This window comes from Diabrotica undecimpunctata, chromosome 2 (genome assembly GCF_040954645.1).
Source record: "Diabrotica undecimpunctata isolate CICGRU chromosome 2, icDiaUnde3, whole genome shotgun sequence".
Taxonomy (NCBI): domain Eukaryota; kingdom Metazoa; phylum Arthropoda; class Insecta; order Coleoptera; family Chrysomelidae; genus Diabrotica; species Diabrotica undecimpunctata.
In genome coordinates this window covers 132481116-132503019 of record NC_092804.1, presented here as the reverse complement: position 1 = coordinate 132503019, position 21904 = coordinate 132481116, and the positions used below count along the sequence as shown (strand labels likewise).

Sequence of the window (21904 nt, the reverse complement as noted above, 5' to 3'; positions counted from 1 at the left end):
CATTTTGTCTTTTTTTTTTGGGAATTAACATGTTAAATTTTCTGCCGGTTATATTAAATTGGTGCAGCATACGTTGTAAATCATTTTCACTTTGAGTATTGCGTCGTCTGTGTATCATATTATTTTAAGTTGTTTTTCACCCGTTTGGTATCCTTTTTTAGTTCTTATTTTTTTTTTTATTATTTCATCCATAATCAGGTTGAACAAGTAGATATTTTCGATCGTTTTGATTATTCCTAGAGGTATCTCTTTTGCGAACAATAAGTAGATAACGTCCTTTAATTTGACCCCTTTAATATTCCAATGATTTCTCTTGCACTTTTTTACACAGAATAACAATTTTACCAAACAATTCCCATCGAAAACAGGATTATGCAGAATAATAGAGTTAAGATGGCAACTGGACCATCCTAAGAAAATAGTGGAATAATTAAATGTTCATTGGAAAATATAGGAGATGACTTTAATGTTTAAAAACTTAATATTCTAATAGCATTCATGCACTTAGCATGTTTTGATTACAGATTGTTTTGCCACGGTAAGTTCCAACATTACTATAATATAACATTCATTTTGATCATTTACTAGTCTCACATTTTATTTTAACTATGTTTTGAATAGAATTGATGAATGTGTCAATGGAAAAGAAAGCCATTATTATATACATTTATAAACTATCAAACAAAATACATTTAGGTACTACACCAATTGATAATTAATACTTATTTAAATCTTTGTACTACAATGACGAGCGTTTAAAAAGTTCTTATTGCCTAAAAATATTCTTACATCTATCTCCCGGCAAACATCAAAACTGGAAATGACAAAATATGATGAAATAAATAAAGATGTGTGACAATATAAAAAATAACAATCCAAATTTATCAAAATATATTTTCGTACAATCTGTAATTTCTAGAGACTACAGGTTCAACTACATTTTTTTCTGCCTCAATGTGTTCAATAAAAATGCTCAATTTTGACATGTAAAACTTTGCAGTTGCGTCATCTATAATCCACGAAATTAATACAAATGAAAATAAATTTACAGAGAACGGAAATTACCATTGTATCATATGTTTATTATTTTAGTGGATCAATTTAAATTTATCCTTCGATTATACTAGTGGACGGTTCTGGGATAATCGAAAGAAATCACTTAGGTTACTAACCTAAAAAATAATTTAGTGCATATATTTTTGAATTCCTTTACTACTTATTTACCAATTATTTCTGTCTATTTTAAAAATATTCTTAAATAACTTTTTTAAAATACAAACAGGTAAATGTCGTTTTTAAAGGAGTCCCGTTTATTTTGTTCCAATTTTTGGTAGAATATCATTTGAAATAATTACCATTATTTTAATAGGTAACATTTTTATGTACCTTAACATTTAATTTCATTACACAGACTATTAAAAATGTAATTAAGATATCTGGACAACTTGAAAAGTGACATTTTAACTGTTTCCATTTTAAAACAGTTAACCTAACATTCTTTATAAAGGAATTACCTTTTTGTGAAAAATTAGAAAATCAATAGTAAATGTATATTTACAGTACGGATGATTACATGTAAACGCGTTTTACTATTTTTTTAGTCAGTGACCAAGTGGTTTTTTTATTATCGCGAGATTCGTCTGTTATCAAAATTGGATGATATGCCTAAATTAATCACTTACGAAAGTGTAAAAACTAAACTGCTATATAAACAATATTTATTTTTTTATTAAAATGTATATATTTCATTTTATGGTTTTTACCTTTGATTATACAGCCAGTCACATATGATATAAGGTTAATTTGTAGTGTCTTATTCTTCCTTCTTGTATGTAGGCTTTAAAGCATGTTTCTTCAGTCATTTGGTGACATCTCGTGCTATTCGTACTATCCTATCCTCTGCCATTCTACTAATGTGTTCACTCCTGTTTCCATAATTTGTAGTATTTGTCGAGTAAATGCTTTGTTATTCAATAAAGTCGGCTTCATTGTCTTATTTAAGACTCATTATTATATCACAACTACTGCGATACCTCGGGTGAATACCGACAGTATCCGACAAATAGACTTGTTTTAATAAAAATGCCCATCCCAGTCGAATTCGAACTCACAGAGTTTTTACGCTCAGTAAGTTTATGCTCTTATCACTCCGCCAAAAAGTGTTAGCAAAAAGATTTATAATCCATATGGTTCTACAGATATTTCTTGTGGCATTTTTGTTACTATCTTTAATGGGATTTAAGCACAATTTTAGTTGAAAATATGTTTCAATTTCCATTTCGGAAATATATATTTATAAAGCATTTGTATACAGTTTATGTGTTATTACATATCGGAAAGTTGACAGCAAGTTCACCCAGATATATACCATAATATAACAGTATTGCTTTATTCCGTGGTCATTTTAAAGATTTACTAACGAAATTTTGCATAATTCAGAATAATAATTGCGACGTAATGACACTACGGATATAGACATATTATTAAAAAATATATTTGAGGTAACTGCAAAGTTTTTCCGTAATTATTTTAAGTGATATTATTAAAACCATTTCGAGATTATGTGTACATCACGTAATTTTGTATTACTTATATTACACAGCTATTTATTAGAACCAATCATTTCATTATTGCAGTAATTCAAATTCTGATTTGAACAATGTTTTGTAACTTCATAATTCTTTGAGTGAAAGCTACATTTCAAAGCCTATATAGAAACTACTATTATTCAAAACTTCATTAATGCAGAATCTCACATAAAAATGCAGCATCTTTTTCAAGTAAAAACTGCTCGCGAGGTTTCTTTAATTGGTAATGGTCTCTGAATTAGTCAATTTGCGATAATACTGAATCACAATACTTCTGTTTGTTCCGCCATTTTATCTGTATTTGGGCAGAATTGCATGTTGCTCATTTGCCCTTTTTACAAAAATGATTTGTGAAGAATCATTATTCAGTGAGACCTGTGATTACTCAGTTGAGTTTTGTGCAACTCCAATAATAATTTTGCTTAACAAGTAAGTTCCTATTCCCATTTTCGTACGTCTTTCACTATGTGGTTATTTGATAGACTGAAGATAGATTTGATAGGCTTTGGTTCGATAAAATGAGTATTAGCATCTTCTTTAGCAAGACTAGCAGCAATCTCATTGCCAGCAGCTCATTTATGCTGTCAACCACAATAAATTTACTCTGCTGTACGTTTTTTACGAGACTTTTGGAGTCCCATACTAATAAATTTTTGTAACTTGATTGTCAGAGGAAACAAATATTTTGGATTGATACGTTTTGCAGGTTTTCAGTACAAAAATCTATTTACAGCAGTTCTGCAATATCGTACGAATATTTCCGATGTCTATTGGTATAAGGTGTTAGTCCCTATTACCACCAGTCCTTGGGATTTTTTTCTGGTGACGTTTTACTTTTCTAACCTCAGGCAAGGAAAAATGCAGTCAAGATTGAATTTTACTTCTTTCGTAATTGTATACTCGTATCCTAACAGCAAATGATTTTCAAACTACTCTTAGGGCCACTAATGGACTAGATTTTTCCAACTCAACGATGAGAACTGGATTAAGGGGTTACATAGATCTTGTATTTTCAAAAAATCGATTTATTTTAATCTATATGAAAGTATAGTACTTCAATAGTATTCACACCAAATTTGAAGTAAATTCGATGAATATTATGGGAGTTATAACGATTTGAATACTGGTTGAATATGGTTTGTACGCGGGGTCTCAGATAAAAAACTTCAAAAACGCGTTTTTCTCGAAACTTGGTTTTTCCTTGTGATAGGCATGATTTCTCGAGAATGAATCGACCGATTTTGCTGAAACTTTGCACAGTTCATGTTTATACCTAGGACTGTTTCATGATTAAACTAACAAATTGAAATAAAAATGAAGTTTAAAGTTTGACATAATTTTAAATGAATTTTCGTCTCGTATTTTTCCGATTACTCATTGTTTTTAAAACATTTTTTTTCGTATAAATCAAGAACGAGTCGACCGATTGACAATCCCTTCGTTCAATCACGAAACAATACTATAAAGTTCAGAAAAAATCAGAAAAGGAAAATGTCACCATAAAAAAATTTTTTAAGGATTGGTGGTAATAGTGTTCATTACCCAAATGAATATAGACGCTCATGGCTTCACAAAAAAGTGTCCCTCGTTTCAGATAATGTCGGTGACGTTACAAAGTTTGTAACCCGGTAAATAGAGGCGATGATAATCGATTTTTGTGTAGTTTATAAACAAACTTTTGGTAGTTGTTGTGAGATGAAACTTTGGGCGAGCGGAAATTTTATTTATAAGATCGAGTTCTGCATCAGGCAATTTTTTATTTATTTTTAATATTATCTTTAATTTGATATATAAATAAAAAAAATTATATTTATAAAATAAAATAAATAATAAAAACTTCTCGTAAATAATTTAATCTGCCTCGGCAGATTACTAATATATGTGTACAGACACTTTTAATTAATTAATATTACGATATTGTAATAAAATTGAATTATTGTCTGAATAGATTATGTAACCTTATGAAAACATTATGGAAAATATGGGAAGGTTTTTGCGTATTTGACAATATTGATAATCTGCCAATTGAAGAAAGTTATAAATCAAATGGTTTTGCTTTACTGAAATTAATACCTGATTAAAGTCACGATAGTGAGTAAGGACCAACATGATATCCAACGATCGATAACGGTCATGGAACTAGAATAAGAAGAGTTTCGATGATGGACCAATAATAATAATAATAATAACAATCGCGTGTTTTATCACTCACCAAACTTTTTTATCACATAAGTTGTCGAAAGATTGTATGAATTTTGCTCAAACCATTGTATTATCAATACCTCTCTCGACCGAGTTACAAACCTTTTTTATTTAAATTTAAACGGAGGACATCGTTTCCATGAGCGGTAACCATATACGACTGTCTATATTCGTTGGTTACACTCTTTTTTGTATTAGCCTAAAAAAATATATAAACGTAGGCTATTGCCAGCAACTACTACTGCAATTTCATAGCTGTATCAAATACGCTTCTAGTAGTCGTCGCAGCCTTTAAGTAGTAGTAGTAGTAGTAGTAGCGGTAAATGAAACCAAAGATATTATCGAATCGAATACCGATTCGGAGCAACCAACAGATCCAGGAACGCACTTGACGCATTTTTATGCATTGGTTCTCCAACCCGAAAAATATAATAAACAATTCTAATAACAACTTAAAATTAATTAAATACAAATCAGAACTCATGCAAAAAGCACTTGATATTGATAGAATAAAAAAATCAAATATTAAGTTGATGCAGAAATGTTTAAGTTAAAAAAAAAAAAATAAGAGATTCCTGATTGACCCACAAAAAACATGAATAAGATAATAAATGGAAAACAAAAAATAGTGTGCAATAATTCAAGAAATTATGATGATTACAAATCTAAAAATAGGAGAAACAACAGACAAAGGTTCCATTACTTCTAATGCCGTAAAACAAGATCTTACAAAACGAAAAAGAGGACGCGCAATGAAAATTTGAAAAAAAACTTTATTTTCTGTAACAATTATTAAAATATAAAATTGAATTTTTTAGTAAACAAAATAAAAATGATGTATACACATCTCGGTATAGAGAAGGTAGAAAAAGCCAAAAATTAATCTATTGCACTTTTGTTGTCGTGTTTCTATTTGCTACTGCTAATGGAGTGAGGTTTGTGACGTCTGGTAGATTTTTGATTCCTGCGGTCGAGACAGGATTATTGTTGTTGGACTTCCCTCGTCCACCTCGTCGACTACGACCTTTCTTTACTCCACTCTTCTGTGTTGTCCCCTCTCTTTTCTCTATCGTTTCTTCTAGTCCGTTTTCAGCCATATCCTGATCTACTACCTAGAAAATAGTTACTATCAATTAAAAGTATTTTGTTTTTAGTTTAAATTAATTAATTAGATTAAATAAATTATTAGTGCCATTTTAAAATATGTCTAAAATATTTAAGATGCTTTTTAGAGAAGATAATTTGTGTAAAGCGGTTACATAGGTCTTGTATTTTCAAAAAATTTAAAAAAAGATGGAGAATCAAAGAAAATTTTATTCCATATGAAAGTATATAGTATTTTTCGTATAAAAATGCGTGCACGTCACAATTTATATAAAGTGACGACACTTATATTTAAAATTTCCAGAACGTCAACCTTAGAGCTCAAATTTTCCTAACACAGCTAATAATACGAAACCCATACGGAACTGCTCGATCTTTCATAGGCGTCAACATGGTATAATAATCAGAAAAATGTAATCATCATTATATTGGGAATTTTAAAATTATATTGATTAAATAACCAAAAACATTTGTTATTATTAATAATATAAATTTTATGAAATAACTCTTTAATTCTAATATTCCACAAAATAATAATTTTAATTAAATATATTAGACAATTGTACGCAACTGGTAAAGGGAATACTTCAAATTTTTTGACATGACTAAAGTGTTGTCGCCTTTTTAAGAGTAAGAAGTTTGTTTATGTTTTGATTTCTTACACAATTTGATCATAATAATAATATATTATATATTAAGAAATTGTATTTATAAATACATATTAAATTTAGATTAATAGCTTTAAAAACTAATTATTGTTGTGTATTATGATTGTGCTATGCCAAAACAACTAAATAGTCTGTAGAAAGCTGATAAGCTTTCATATAAGATAGATTATTTTGAACAAGAAATAATGACTGGACGTTTTTACTATTAATGCTCTAAAAAAAAAAAAAAAAAAAAAAAAAAAAAAGAGAGAGAGAGAGAGGGAGAGAGAGAGAGGTAAGTTTAAAATTTAGAATGTATAATTTTGTATTAAAATGTTTTCTTATGTATTTTAGTGAGTTGCAGTAATCTTAAAACTAAATGTATTTACTGTTAATATAGTAGTTTGACAAATAGTTGACATTTTAAAAATTCCTCACTTACTAACTATTCTGATGTTTTGGCAACGCTGTAGGGTTCTGACGTCGTAAATCTTGAATGACGTGCATGTATTTTTATATGAAAAATACTATAGTAAAGTTCTTCTCAGAGCGGCCTTTCAGTGCGTCACAGTTTTTCGATTTCTTTCTAACGCATTAAGTTTGATGTGACAGAAAAATCGGTAGTTCCGTGATTAAACACAAAAATATTGAAGCGTTACATACATAAGCGGTCTATACTTAACCTACGTTTGATTCGTTGATATTTAAAATGCGCGTTTTCTACAGCCAATTAATTACGGGAATTACGAACATTTAACGTAAAACTTCATCCATGTTGGCCATCGTTTCGAGGTGTCAATGAGTGAAGTGATCGTTGTCGTTCAGGCCAGTATTTGACATTATTGCACAGCGCTGTGCATTGTTTTGTGTTTTGGATTATTTATTTTTTCATTAAAATATTTTTAAAATGCCAAGATATACGGAAAAGGAACAATTATTGATACTTCATCATCTTTTGGCATCATAACCCTGGATGGGTCTTTGCCTGTCTGGCTATGTCCTTCCATTCAGATCTCTCTTGTGCCCTTCTTCTCCATTGTCTTATGTTCATTGTTTTCAGGTCGTCTTCCACGTCATCCAACCATCTCGTTCTGGGCCTTCCTTTTTTTCGCCTTCCTATTGTAACATTTTCTTTGTTGTTTTTGCATCATTTTGTCTCTGCACATGTCCCAGCCATGACAGTCTTTGACTTTTCACAAATCTTACAATGTCATAACCTTCATTTAACTCATTAACCTCGTCGTTTCTCCTGATTCTCCATATGCCATCTTCCTCTTGTACCGGGCCATATACTTTCCTCAGTATTTTTCTCTCGAATGTCCTGAGTTGGGCTTCATCTTTTTTCGTCATTACCCAAGTTTCACATCCATAGGTTACTACGGGTCTAATCAGTGTTCTGTAGATAGTCATTTTGGTTCTTTTGTCTAATAATTTCGATGTCATCAATCTTTTATTAGCATAGTATGTACGATTCCCGCTGGAAATACGTGCATTAATTTCGCTACTTACGGAGTTTTTCTGATTGATTTCTGTGCCGAGATATGTAAAGGCATCCACTCGTTCGATAGTATAGTTGTCTATTGTGATATTATTTTCATTGTCAGTTATTCTTTTGACTGTCATATACTTCGTTTTTGCTTCGTTTATTTTGAGACCTCTTTTTCTTGCTGCAGGATCAATTTGTTTGAACACTTCTTATTGATACTTAAATTACTTAAATTTACTGAAAAGTAAACTTAAAATTACGTTGAAAATAAAATTGTTTTACCTACTGTTTATTTCAGCGTCCTACTGTAGCGTTAGGAATTTCTTTGCTAACTATAAGACGATTGGCAAATGAAGGTATTCAAAAAGATTCTAATTATTCCATCGCAATGAGCGAATCAGTAGCCACTAGTCTTCAAGCCAAATTGATAATAAAGAAATACGAACATGCCACCAGGACTCATGTATACAGTATGTTTAGTAAAGGTAAAAGCATTACAATTTTATCATATTTTGGATAGAAAGGCAGGAGTAACTAACTTTCCAGAGATATCTCTTTTGAAAAATTGTTACTGACAACTAGTTAAATATATAGAAGTGAAAAGTGATCTCACAAAAATCCAGAATTATAGGAAGCCACCAATTTTGACTGTACTACATTTTCTTTTGATTTTGATGCTCTGAACCACCGTTTTACGTGACCTAGTGGTTCAATACCATTATAATTGGATAACAGAACAAACAATATTGTCATACCATTTCACACACAAAATTTCATTAGTTTTGACGAATCTATAATCATATGTACCTCTTACAATTTTCTTCATTAGCTTACACTCCATTACTGGACATTTTTGCACACGATTTTCTCTTACCGTTTCTGTCGCCTTTATGATTTTTTTGTTTCAGATGTCATTAGTTGATGTCTCGTGAAATAATAGTTACCTAATAAACATTTGCAGAACAGTCTTTTTTTGTGTTTACAAAAGATGACGGCAAATTATTTAATTGTATAACTAGAAAACGAACTAACTATCCTTGTATTATATACTATTATAAAAAAAACAATAAATTGAACGTTTTGCTGTCATTTTTAAATGTTTCCATATTTATAAATTTAATAAACAATATTGTTTATTATTTAATCCACCTTGCAATGAAAGTACTAGTTTAATGCCATATGCTTTTCACTTGTAGCTAAGTATGATCCTGTCATCTGTCAGATTCGTCAATAAAAATGATGAAGAATGAGTACAATAATGACGCACTAAAAGAAGGTTCTGAGAAGAACCATACTTCAATTATAGAGAGTTGAATACTCTCTTTGCTCTGTTGAATACTCAATACTATATTTTGCATAGTTTTCATCTCTGTAATATTGTTTCGTGATTGAACGAAGAGATTTTCAATCGGTCGACTCGTTCTTGTTTTAGAACAAAAAAAAATGTTTTAAAAACGTCGGAAAAATTTTAAAAATATGAGATAAAAATTTGCGAAAATCGAAAAAACACGGGGTATCAAAGATAAAGTAAAATAGAGTTAGGGCGCAACGACACAGGTTTGACAAGTGTACATTATTAACACTATCTGTAGACGCATGCTTTAAAAACTCACACAACTGACACTTCAAATCAGTGGCGTTGCGCGTATCTTTGATACCTCACGTTTTTACCAGCTGGCAACCCTAATTTCGACCATTTTTCTCCAACAACCCTATATCATCATATTAAGAAAAAATAGCTTAATTTGATATAAGAAACAGGCATACGCCATGAGCAGCCATTTTTAAAAAATAAATGAACGAAATAAAATTTTTGTTCAAAAATTTACTATTAATTGAATCAAAAATATTTGCGGCCACTTTTTGACTGGCAACCTATTATCAATGTATTCTCCTAATTTTAAATGTATGTAAAAATGTAAGTTAGATTAGCTACGTTATGAACGTAGTCATATTGCAGTGTGATCTTAGACTATAAGAAAATTTTCTAATTTTTTATTTCGGATGAACTTGCACTGAAATATTCTGAGTGCCGCAAAAAAAGCTCGACGAGGAAAATATATACAATTTTCAATATTTTTCGCTCAAAAGTTTTTACTTAATCAAATCCTAAACTTTTCTGTGTGTAAGTTTTAAAAATTTTTGGTTTTTAAAATACAATTATTTGAAAAAGTTGTTTTTCTTATTCAAGACCTATGTATCTCCTTATACACATAAAATTATTAAATTTTGTAATGATATTCTACGAAGAACGTATGTGGATAGATTATATAAATTGAAATTAAAAAACTTAAACGTTTATTTGAAATAAAATAAAATTATTATCCATTTAAAAAATAATTTATACAACTCTCTAATAAAAATCTACGTAAGCATTACTTCTTTTATGTTTTCGTTCTTTCCATGTGACTTCTCGCTTCTCTGTTGACCGCTTCCATATCTCTGCTGTTTTGACTGCTTGGCTCTGTTTCCTTGATGCGTCGGTGTAGAATGAGATAAAATTCGTATTACGTTCCCCACAGCTTTCGTTCGTCCCTGTAAAACAATGAATAGACTAGTTTAAACAGTTTTGAAATTTTAATATATTTTAATTTAGTGTTCAATAAAATAGAAAATAAATAATTCGATAATTTCATTGAGTATAAGTTTGATCAGACGGTGAAAACATTGTATTTTATTAATTTTGAATTTAAGAAAAAATATATAAGGCTTAAGATACATTTCACCATCGGATTTGTTGAGTATTTGAGTTATTCTGTTTGACTCTTTCCCCATTAGCTCTCGCTTCTGGATACATCGAGTACTTCGTTTATCGTGGCCAACAGCCTAACTTGCTCCTAGAAACTATCTTGACTCTGGTAATGGAAGCCTCTAATATCATTCATGTCGTTATACTTTAACTTTATATATATATATATATATATATATATATATATATATATATATATAACGAGTTTATTACAGCTACCGCCATTTCTCGCAACCTAGCTTCTAACACTTGCGATCGTTCCAGTCATCTACTTGTAGACCCCTATCTTCCATTGCACCTTTTACTTCTTGTCTCCACGATCTTCTTGGTCTTCCCTTTTTCCTGCGGTTGGTGGGGATCCACTGTAACATTCTCTTTGGCCATCGTTGATCATTCATCCTTTCTACATGGCCATACCATTTCAGCCTTTTGCATTCTATAGTTTCCAGGACGTCAATGTCTATGCCCATACGCTCTTTGATTTCAGTATTCCTTACTCTATCTCTTCTAGTGAGTTGGCAACATCTTCTCCAATAATTCATTTCCATTGCTTTTATTTTGGATGCGTCATTTTTATTTATTACCCAAAGCTCTGAACCATATGTAGCAATGCTTTCTATGATACTTTTGTATATCCTAATTTTTGTGTTTCGGGTGATGTGGTTATTCTAAAGTATACTATTCAGTTGACGTATTGCTGAATTTCCTTGACCAATTCTAGTAGCTATTTCTTTTGTATATCGACCATTGTTTGTAATGTTTACACCGAGATATTTATAGCTATCAGTATTTTGAATTTGTTTGCTTCCTAGTTCTAAGTGCTTTCCTTCACCTCCCACTACTACGTACTCTGTTTTTGATAGATTAATTGATAAGCCCCACTTAGTATATTCTTCATCTATTTTTCGTAACATGTAGTGGATATCATCTTGATCTTTTGCAAGTATTACTTGGTCATCAGCAAAATGTAAGCTGTACAGTGTATGGTCTCCAATTTTAACACCCATAGGTTCACATTTTCTTTTCCAAATATCCAAAACACCCTCCAAATAAATCTTAAAGAGTGTAGGTGCAATGCAGCAGCCTTGGCGAAGTCCTTTGGTCACTTTTATCTTTTTTGTCACTTTTTGTCCAATCTTTATTACACTCGTCATATCATCGTACAACTCCCTTACAGCATTAATGTAAATCGGTGGAATATTCTTGCCTTCTAGCACCTGCCATAGCTTGGCTAATGGGACACTGTCATACGCCTTTTGAAGATCAATAAATACTTTAACTTGTGTTTTTGATACTGTAGCATTTGTAAATTCTCTGGTATATATTGAAATCCCCTCGTATATGTATTAAAACACCGAAGAATAATTTCCATGTATTTTTGTTTCCTATCGTACAAGTTAAGTATTTTCAATCCTCTTTGCGTTAATATTGATTGATGAGGTCGATTATAAACCATTTTAGAGTTTGTTTATTATTTCACAGATCGTTATTTCCTCTGTATTCTTTGATCGTTAAGCCGCTCGATACTGCGTTTTAAATAAATATTCCCGTTTAGTGTTTTGTTTATACCAAGTTAAGCGAAGGATTTTTAAGAATTTACTCACTCTCGCTGAGGCGTTGTCAGAGACAACTGCTTCCAGCGTTTAGTCCAAATTTTTCTTCAAATTTGTAATATCTTCGTTTTTCGTACTTTTTTCATGGGAAAATTTGTGGCAGTGTAAAGTTAATAGGTACAGTTTAAAGTTTTAAGTGAGGTTTGGAAGAATCGTTGTTTCCATCCTCGTTTTGTTTGTTCCTGATTGTTGTTCCAGACCATAGAAGCAGTCCTTTTGTTCGTGTGGCAGAGTTTAACTCCAGTTCTACCCCCAGAAATTTTAGTAATTCCAGTTCTAACCCCAGAAGTTTTAGTGCAATTTTTTGGACTTTGTTTTGTTTTGTTTCTTTGTTATTTTGGTATTTATCTCTATAACTATCTATATAGTAATTTGTGCCATTTATTTTTGTAACTGTTTGAGGTGAGACAACAATAAATGTTTGATTTATTTCTCTAAACCATATTTTTTATTTATTTAGAAAAAAAGTTTATAACCCGTTTTTTTGAGTTTCATTTAAAAAGATATATTTTGCATTTCTAATCATTTCAATAATTAAAACTAGTTGTTGTAATCGCCCTTGTCATTCACTTATCCACGACCCAGCTACTCCAAATAAACCCTGAGTGCCGTTCGCATAAGTTTCGATTTGTTTTGCTTACCCTATCTCTGCCCCAATAGTTTCTGTCCCCAATTTTCAACCCCCCATAATAATATCCTATGTAGTAGGCAAACTATTTCGTTACAATACATATTATAACACTCCACCATTCTTCTACAACATTTTTTTTAATAAAACTAATTATTCTGTTTGGCTTTTATTACAAATCACAAGAACTAATTTTTCTTCAATGATTTATTATTAGCAACTTGCTACTCTTAAGTCCGTTTAGATATTACGTCTCCGGACTAGTAACCCTGGTTGAGAGCTACGTTATATATATATATATATATATATATATATATATATATATATATATATATATATATAAGGTTCTTGAACTCCTAAGTGGAGCATAGAGCTTCAGTGAAAACGCGCCATCGGGTTCTATTTTGCGCTAAGGCCTTCACCTCATTCCAAGACTTTCCTTGGCCTCTTATCTCGTCATGAGCTACGTTGCCATGAAGTAAATCTACTTAAAATTTTAATATCCTACATAATTATCAGCAACAATGTAATATAATGCCAATTAAAGAACATATATATTTAGTGGCTTTAAACATGTATACCTAGTAAGGTCCATTCGCTTAGTTCGGGCATATTTTGACAGATTCATAGCTGGAAACCTACAACACAAAAGTTCCTATCTCACAGTTTCAGCAGCTTAAATAAACTGTTATTATAGACTCTTTCATTTAAAAAGAAGAATTATTACAAATAGTGTAAGTGTACACTAAACCCATAAAATTTTAGGTAGTATATATTTAAAAAATATATTTCAGTTCTAATTTAACATATTCTAGTAAATATTTGTATTAATCGCGCTGTTTATTTTATTAAATATAGTTCTATTGTTGTTCTGCAGGACATGAATACCTAGCATAACTGAATGAATTGTTAGAAATTACTAATATTTGTTTTGTTTGTTATAGTATCATGTATTTGCTTTGCCAAATCCTCTTTGCATAGGGCAGTATACTTATTTTGTAAGATAATAAAACCAAAGTTTATGTTGATTCCATCCTAGTAAAACTTCAACAACAATTTTGTGGAATTTATTTCCTCAAAATATTTTTATTTTGTCCACTAAATAAGTTTATTATTTGTTATCAAGACATTATATGGTGCAAATAAATAAATATTGATTGTCGGTAACTCGTAAAGTTCTATTTTATTTACGTTTGTTTACTATAAATATTGGCTGAATATGTGTGCTTTTTTATATAGTAATTTCCAGCCATTTCTACTATGTCAAAAAGTAACTAACTTCGCAAAAAAATAATTACTAAATTCACTAGACAGTTCGGACTGGGAATAGCGAACCATCTTTAACAGCACCAAAGATGGACTATTTAGTCCGAAAATGTTCTGTGATTTAGCCCGTAAGGGTTCTTTTAAATAAATACACCTTTTATAAAGGATTTTTTTAATAAAAACCTTCTCCAATGTAATAAAAATTATACTGAAATGATGACATCTCCTGATGGAAACAGTATGGAGTTGGTAGATCATCTACTTAAAATAAGGAGAAGTACAGATGGCTTGTATTTAAGGGACTAGATGGAAAGGACAAATGGCGAAAGAAAGTAAAGGATACAAATTGTGGTATGTAAGGCAAAGTAACCCTAGGCGTGCAGTTGGTATAATTACTGATAGTGAAATGAAAGATAAGGTAGTAAAAGTTGTAAGAAAGAGTGATAAAATAATGTCAGTGAAATTTGTACTTGATAAAAAAGTATTTAATGTTGTGTGTGTATTCTCCTCAAATTGGTCTGGGTGAAAATGAAAGAAAAATTTTCTATAATCAATATTATGAGACATACTGAGTGATATTCTATCAGAGGAGAAAGTCATAATTGTTGGGGGAAAGCTTATTAAATGCCTTTTCCCAGCGGGTACAGTACCAAATATTTTAGGACTATGGACTGTTAAAGATATTCCTTTGCGATATACGTAAGCGGACTTCACGGTGATGATAAAGCGTAATCGATCGAAACTACATAATATCGAATAATGAGAGAATATTTACAAAACAACTATTACTAATTAAAGAGTTTGCTTTACCACATCGTTCATTATTTATACAGGTGTTTTTGGGGCGCGCGAATATAGCAAAAACTAATGCACTTTTCCCTGCATTTTCACAGCCGCGCATACGGCTAGCAACTTGAGAACACAATCACATCTGAGATTCTTTTTGATGGAGCCAATTGTTACCTAAAAGGGCCGTTAGTGGTTATAATCCAACGAACTTATAAGGCATTTATGAGACAAATATTTTGTAGGCAAGAAGTACAGTCTGTCACATAAGATTCAAGCCAATATTTGTGAAAACGAAAAATAAACTACTATAAATACAACTTGTTGTTTTTACAATAATAATATAAGGTGAGTTTAATGTACGTGTGGACCAATCCAAGACATGATATGAAGCAATACATGTAGAACTAGGATTTTGTAGAACTAGGATTTGGAAGTAGAAATGTAGCTGGAAACAATATGCTTGAATTAGTTACAGCATTAGATATGGCGATTGTTAACACATCTTTCAAAAGAGAGAATATCAACTTATTACGTACAAAGTGGATAAAATCACTCCCAAATAGATTATTTCATGACGAGAAAAGAAGATATACGTGAATATAAGGATTGCAAGGTAATAGTACAAGAAACAAACGCTAATATTATATTCATTGATTTTGAGAAAGCGTATGGAGTTCCTCAAGAGATTCTGTGATTAGCACTCAATAAGAAAAAAGTCTCGGATGCTTTACCACATCGTTCATTATTTATACAGGTGTTTTTGGGGCGCGCGAATATAGCAAAAACTAATGCACTTTTCCCTGCATTTTCACAGCCGCGCATACGGCTAGCAACTTGAGAACACAATCACATCTGAGATTCTTTTTGATGGAGCCAATTGTTACCTAAAAGGGCCGTTAGTGGTTATAATCCAACGAACTTATAAGGCATTTATGAGACAAATATTTTGTAGGCAAGAAGTACAGTCTGTCACATAAGATTCAAGCCAATATTTGTGAAAACGAAAAATAAACTACTATAAATACAACTTGTTGTTTTTACAATAATAATATAAGGTGAGTTTAATGTACGTGTGGACCAATCCAAGACATGATATGAAGCAATACATGTAGAACTAGGATTTTGTAGAACTAGGATTTGGAAGTAGAAATGAAGCTGGAAACAATATGCTTGAATTAGTTACAGCATTAGATATGGCGATTGTTAACACATCTTTCAAAAGAGAGAATATCAACTTATTACGTACAAAGTGGATAAAATCACTCCCAAATAGATTATTTCATGACGAGAAAAGAAGATATACGTGAATATAAGGATTGCAAGGTAATAGTACAAGAAACAAACGCTAATATTATATTCATTGATTTTGAGAAAGCGTATGGAGTTCCTCAAGAGATTCTGTGATTAGCACTCAATAAGAAAAAAGTCTCGGTGAACATGTGAACATAGTGAGACAGTGACAACTAGTATTAGGACAGGTGTAAAAGAGACTGATAAATCTCATGTGAAAGTAGGATTGCATCAGAGCTCAGTGCTTAGTCCTTATTTACCCACATTATTGTCGGATCAGATAACAGCTAAACTGTAACATTCTCTGGTGCTTGATTTACGCTGATGATGTAGTGTTAGTAGAAAATACTGAAAGCAATTTAGAATAAAAACCGGAACAGTGGGGACAACCTCTTGAGGAAAAACTGCCATAAGACCAGCTACGGAATTGAATGTTGGACAGTTAAAAGAATGAAATAATAAAAAGATAATGCTTAGATGTATGAGTGGAGTGACAAAAAAGGATAAAATTAAGAATGAGCATATTAGGGGAAGTCTAGGGGTGGCACCAATTGATGCTAAAATGAGAGGCCATAGGTTAAGATGGTTCGGACATTTTCAACGTCGAGACGTTTAATCACCCAATACGAAGAATTATTAGACGCCGATCCCTGCAAATCAGCAAGTGTCTTAATACAGATAATAATCTTTCGAATATTCTAAAAAATGTTCGTCGAGTTGGATACTTTCGTTAAGTTGCGTTGTTTTACGAAAGCCAATCGTATGACATATATTCTGCTGCGCTCGTATCTTTTTTACCAATATTACTTGGTCCGAGTATAAAACGGCCTCAAAATTTTTTCAGAATTAAAAAATTTTTACAAACTTTCATAACTTTTGATATTTGCTACATTGCAAAATGTATCTGATCTATGTTTACTTCGTGGTTTTCCATCTCTGGAAAAGTATCAATAACACATAATTGTAACTATTAAGAAAGAACAATAATTCTGTATTGAGATGGGTTGAGGCTATACATGAAAAATTGAGGCAATGCATCGGAAAAAGCAAAATAAAATCACAAACACGTTATATTAAAGGTCCACAATAGATAAGTTTTGAAAAGAAAAAAATTAATAATATCAAGTATCAAAATTAAAAATAAAAATTATGTAATCTTTTGAAACCAATGCTGTGAAACTTGAAACAGAAAACTGTAAAACCGAGCTCGCTATATACTTACCTCTCTGAATACCATCCGTTGTCCTGGTGTAACATATTCCGGATGTTTAATAAATCTGAAGTGGATTAATGCTTTGTCTCCCGTCCTAAGACAATCCTTGGACATGCTGATTATACTAGCAGTTTGTCTTATACTTCCGCAGTGGACTAAAAATAACAAAATACATAAAGAAATCATTTTAACAATTATAATTAGATTATAATAAGGATATTAAAAAGTAAAGTGTAAACTTTTTTATAAATGACCCTCTTGTATGTGTTATGTTGTTATACGAAGCGGGTTTTTTATGTTTTGCGTATTGGGCATATTGGGAAAGAACGCCAGTAATCAAATTTCACTACTAAAAATCAATCTCTATTTCTAGTGCTCTAGCTACAACAAATTAACAAAGTTGATAAGCTAGTCAAAAAATTACAGCGTAAACAATTTGGCGCAATTTTTTTATGACTTATTAAAGACAATTATCTCAACAAGGATGGTCAAATTAAATTTAAATTATTGAAATTTTACAAAGATCTCTAAAGATCAGTAGATACAACACCTACAATTGATTGTAATAGGTCATTTTTTTATTTATAAAATAAAAATGATTAATGATCTTAACCTGTAAAATGTTTTTGTTTTATTGATTACTACATTAATAGGTAATCAAATTTTACATACTATTCTAACTATTCTACTACTTCTCTTCCTTTCGTTGGAATCTGTTCATATAAGAATAGAAAAAAGAGAGATTATATGAGCGAGTTTCTTAAAAAGCACGTCGAAATAAAGCAAATGACAAAAGCACTCGATAGAGACCAGCTGAGGATATGAGGGAAGAGTTTTGATTAAACACAGATGTAACAAAGCACTATAGATGAAGAGATGTATTAAAATACGTGAGGTCTGTGGCATGCAAATGGTAATACGCATAGCTAGTCAAAGATTGAAAGGAATCTACACATTAAGTGGTCCAAGGCATTATTTTGGTATCCTAAATGCAAATCCGATATCGGATGGTAAAATGTTATATCCACTCTATTCTTCTTTATGGTGCCGAAGCCTGGACTGTTAATGTTGACTTAATGAGAAAACTGGAAGCTTTTGAGATGTGGCTTTTTAGGAGGATTTTGAAGATACCATGGACCGATCATATTACGAACGAAATGGTGCTGCACAGAATGGGAAGAGACAGAGAACTTTTGACCACCATTAAAAGGCGAAAGACAGCATATTTGGGACACATACTTAGAAATGATAAGTACGAATTATTGCAGTTGATTACGAAGGGTAAAATCAAAGGAAAAAGGGGTCCTGGTAGACGACAAATATTATATATATATATATATATATATATATATATATATATATATATATATATATATATATATATATATATATATATATACATCGGTTTAGAACGTCTTTCGACGTTGTCCGATACCTAAACACCATCTCTTCCTATCTTCGCAGTCATTTGTTGTTAAATTTCTTTCGCTCATGGACTTGTTTACGCCGTGTTGCCATTCTAATCTGGGTCTTCCTCTTTTCCGTCGACCTATCGGTTGCCATTCTATTACTTTTTTGACCAAAAAAACCAAAAAAGACGACAAATATCCTGGATGAAAAACATTCGCGACTGGACCGGGTTAAACACACAGACGCTTTTAAGAAAAGCAGAAGATAGAGACGAATTTGCAATGGTTATAGCCAACCTTCATTAGTGGAGACGGCACTAGAAGAAGAAATGATTCGTGTCAATTTTAGAGAGCGATTCGCTTCCCAGCGTCTCCGTACATGACTCGCTGGGAATTTACCGAACTCCCGTAGAGGAACGTGTCGAACAGACGGTTCTAGACAAGAATACCCAAATAATAGAAATGGATATTTTTATTTTCGATATAAGTACACAGACGCGTAGTAAAGAACCATGTGCAGCCTAAAAAGGTTATTCTTCCATCCTGCTCCAAAACTGTCTATAGTGATCAAAATGATTGCCAAAAACTTGATGAATATATAAACTAGGGTATACAATGTGTTTAACTTTTGAAATTAGTCCCGGAGTTAACTAATACAATACCGTCCAGAAAAAACTCGATTTGATGCATCGACAAAGTCTACATAATATATACACTAGCTTTAATGCTTCTTTACCGATCGCCAAAAACTTGATGAATATATAAACTAGGGTATACAATGTGTTTAACTTTTGAAATTAGTCCCGGAGTTAACTAATACAATACCGTCCAGAAAAAACTCGATTTGATGCATCGACAAAGTCTACATAATATATACACTAGCTTTAATGCTTCTTTACCGATCGGTACTTTTTTTTGGACAATTATTTTTCTTGTATCTACTTCTTCATGTACCATGTCCTTTCAGAACGTTGGTTACCATCATGGCTATCTTAATTTTATTCACTGCCACCCTAAATAGCATGCTTGTATCAACACCATAAAAATCTCGCAAGTTCTTCAACCATGAGGTTCTTCTTCGTCCTCGTTTGCCTGCTATTTTTCCTTGAATGATATTTTGTAGCAACCTATCTTTGGGACCTCTCATTACATGTCCGAAATACTCCAACTTTCTCTGCTTGATGCTTTTTATGATCTCAGTAGTCTTGCTGAGACGTTCTAGTATTGTGTAGTTTCAAATCTTCTCCACCCAAGAAACTTTTAAAATTCTTCTATAGCACCACATTTCGAAAGCCTCAAGACGATTTAGATCGATTTTATTCACAGTACAGGACTCGACACCATAAAGTAAGACCAAGAACACGTAGCAGTGAAGTAGGCGGATCATCAATGCCAATTTTAGGTCTCTGTTACATAACACCTTGGACATCCTTCTAAAAGCCACTCTAGCCTGCTCTATCCTAGATCTAATTTCGCCGTGACTTTCTGCGTTACAATTTAATTGCTGTCTAAGGTAAACGATTTTATCAACTTGCTCAAGTTTGGTATTATTTACATATATAGACGGTTTTATATGCTGTTGTTTACTTATTACGAGTATTTTGGTTTTCCTTATGTTCAGATCCAGATCTGCCTTCCTACAACTCTCAACGACACTATCAAGTAGTGTTTGCAGATCTTCTTGACTAGAAGCTAGGAGTACTGTATCGTCCGCATATCGCAAATTATTATTGTGCTTAACACGATCAAATGAGCAATACATCTTTGAGCAAGTACGTTCATTCCAAACAGTGCTTCTCTCGTTCCAAACCCGTTACGGAAACCAAACTGTGTGTCATCGCAATACCTGATTCCTCGCATTTATTGTAGATACGACCATGTATTACCTTCAGAAAAATTTTCAATAAGTGGTTTAGCAAACTGATGGTTTTATAATCAGCACAGGTTTTTGCTGTTGTCTTCTTAGGTAGAGCTATAAACAGTGAATTAGACCAACCATTAGGTAGTTGTCCGTTGGTATAAATGGTATTGAAAAACGAAGTTATAGTCTCTAAAACATTGCTATCATTTATAAGCTTGTATATTTCAGTTGGAATTTCATCAGGACCAGTCGCGCTGCCATCTTTTGATGATCGTATGACTTTTATAACCTCAGAGCGTGTTATTAAGGGTCCGTCGCAGTCAGTAATATCGGGAAGTGAACTACTCTTATCGTCTTCGAATAGGTTCGTGACGTAATTTTCCATTCTTTAAGTTTGTCCTCTATTTCAAATATTACTTTACCATGTTCATCCTGTAGCAATGCAGTTTGTTTCTTATTGAAGATACCAGCCGCTTCTTTCACTTTTTTATACATGTTAAACGTGTCGTATCTGTTTTCAAAGTTCTCCAATGTCATGACACTGTTTGGCTAGATGTTGACTCTTTGCTTCTCGTATTTTACGTCGAATTTCTTTTTGTATGCTGTTATAAATTGTTTCGTTGTTTTTCGCTAGTCGCCGTTGTTCCATCAAATCCAATATGTCATCTGTCATTCAAGCCTGCTTTTTTAGCTTTTACCTGCCTTGTAAATTTCTCACATAGATTTCTTTTACTGTTGTTACGATTTTATTTAAGCCCTCACCGACATTTTCACCAATATATTCCCAAATTAAATTTTCGTTCAGTTGTCTTTGAACTAATTCTTGTATGCCATTTGTATTTAGCACGATCAATGTAGTAGGTGCACTTTATTTTTGTCTTTGAAACCTGGACCATTTAAACTGCGTACAGAAAAAGAATCGACGTGTTTGAGATATATTGCTGAAGAATTTTTCTCCATTTCCGTATTTTCAAGAATATGAATTTTAGCGGTGGTGGAAATACCAATTTGACAGTTGACTTTCTTGGCCTCGATCTTGTAGGCATGAGCCATATTTTG

The 21904-nt window shown here is 31.9% G+C and overlaps 1 protein-coding gene across 1 annotated transcript in view; it reads right to left on the bottom strand.

Annotated features, from left to right (window-relative positions):
- Nucleotides 1-277: 277 nt before the first annotated feature.
- Nucleotides 278-21904, bottom strand: part of GTPBP1 (GTP-binding protein 1) — a 43798-nt gene continuing 22171 nt past the window's right edge. The window contains 3 exon segments of the mRNA XM_072523520.1: nucleotides 278-5902; nucleotides 10407-10562; nucleotides 17585-17730. Coding sequence (XP_072379621.1) covers nucleotides 5675-5902; nucleotides 10407-10562; nucleotides 17585-17730 — 530 coding nt within the window. The 3' untranslated portion in view covers nucleotides 278-5674.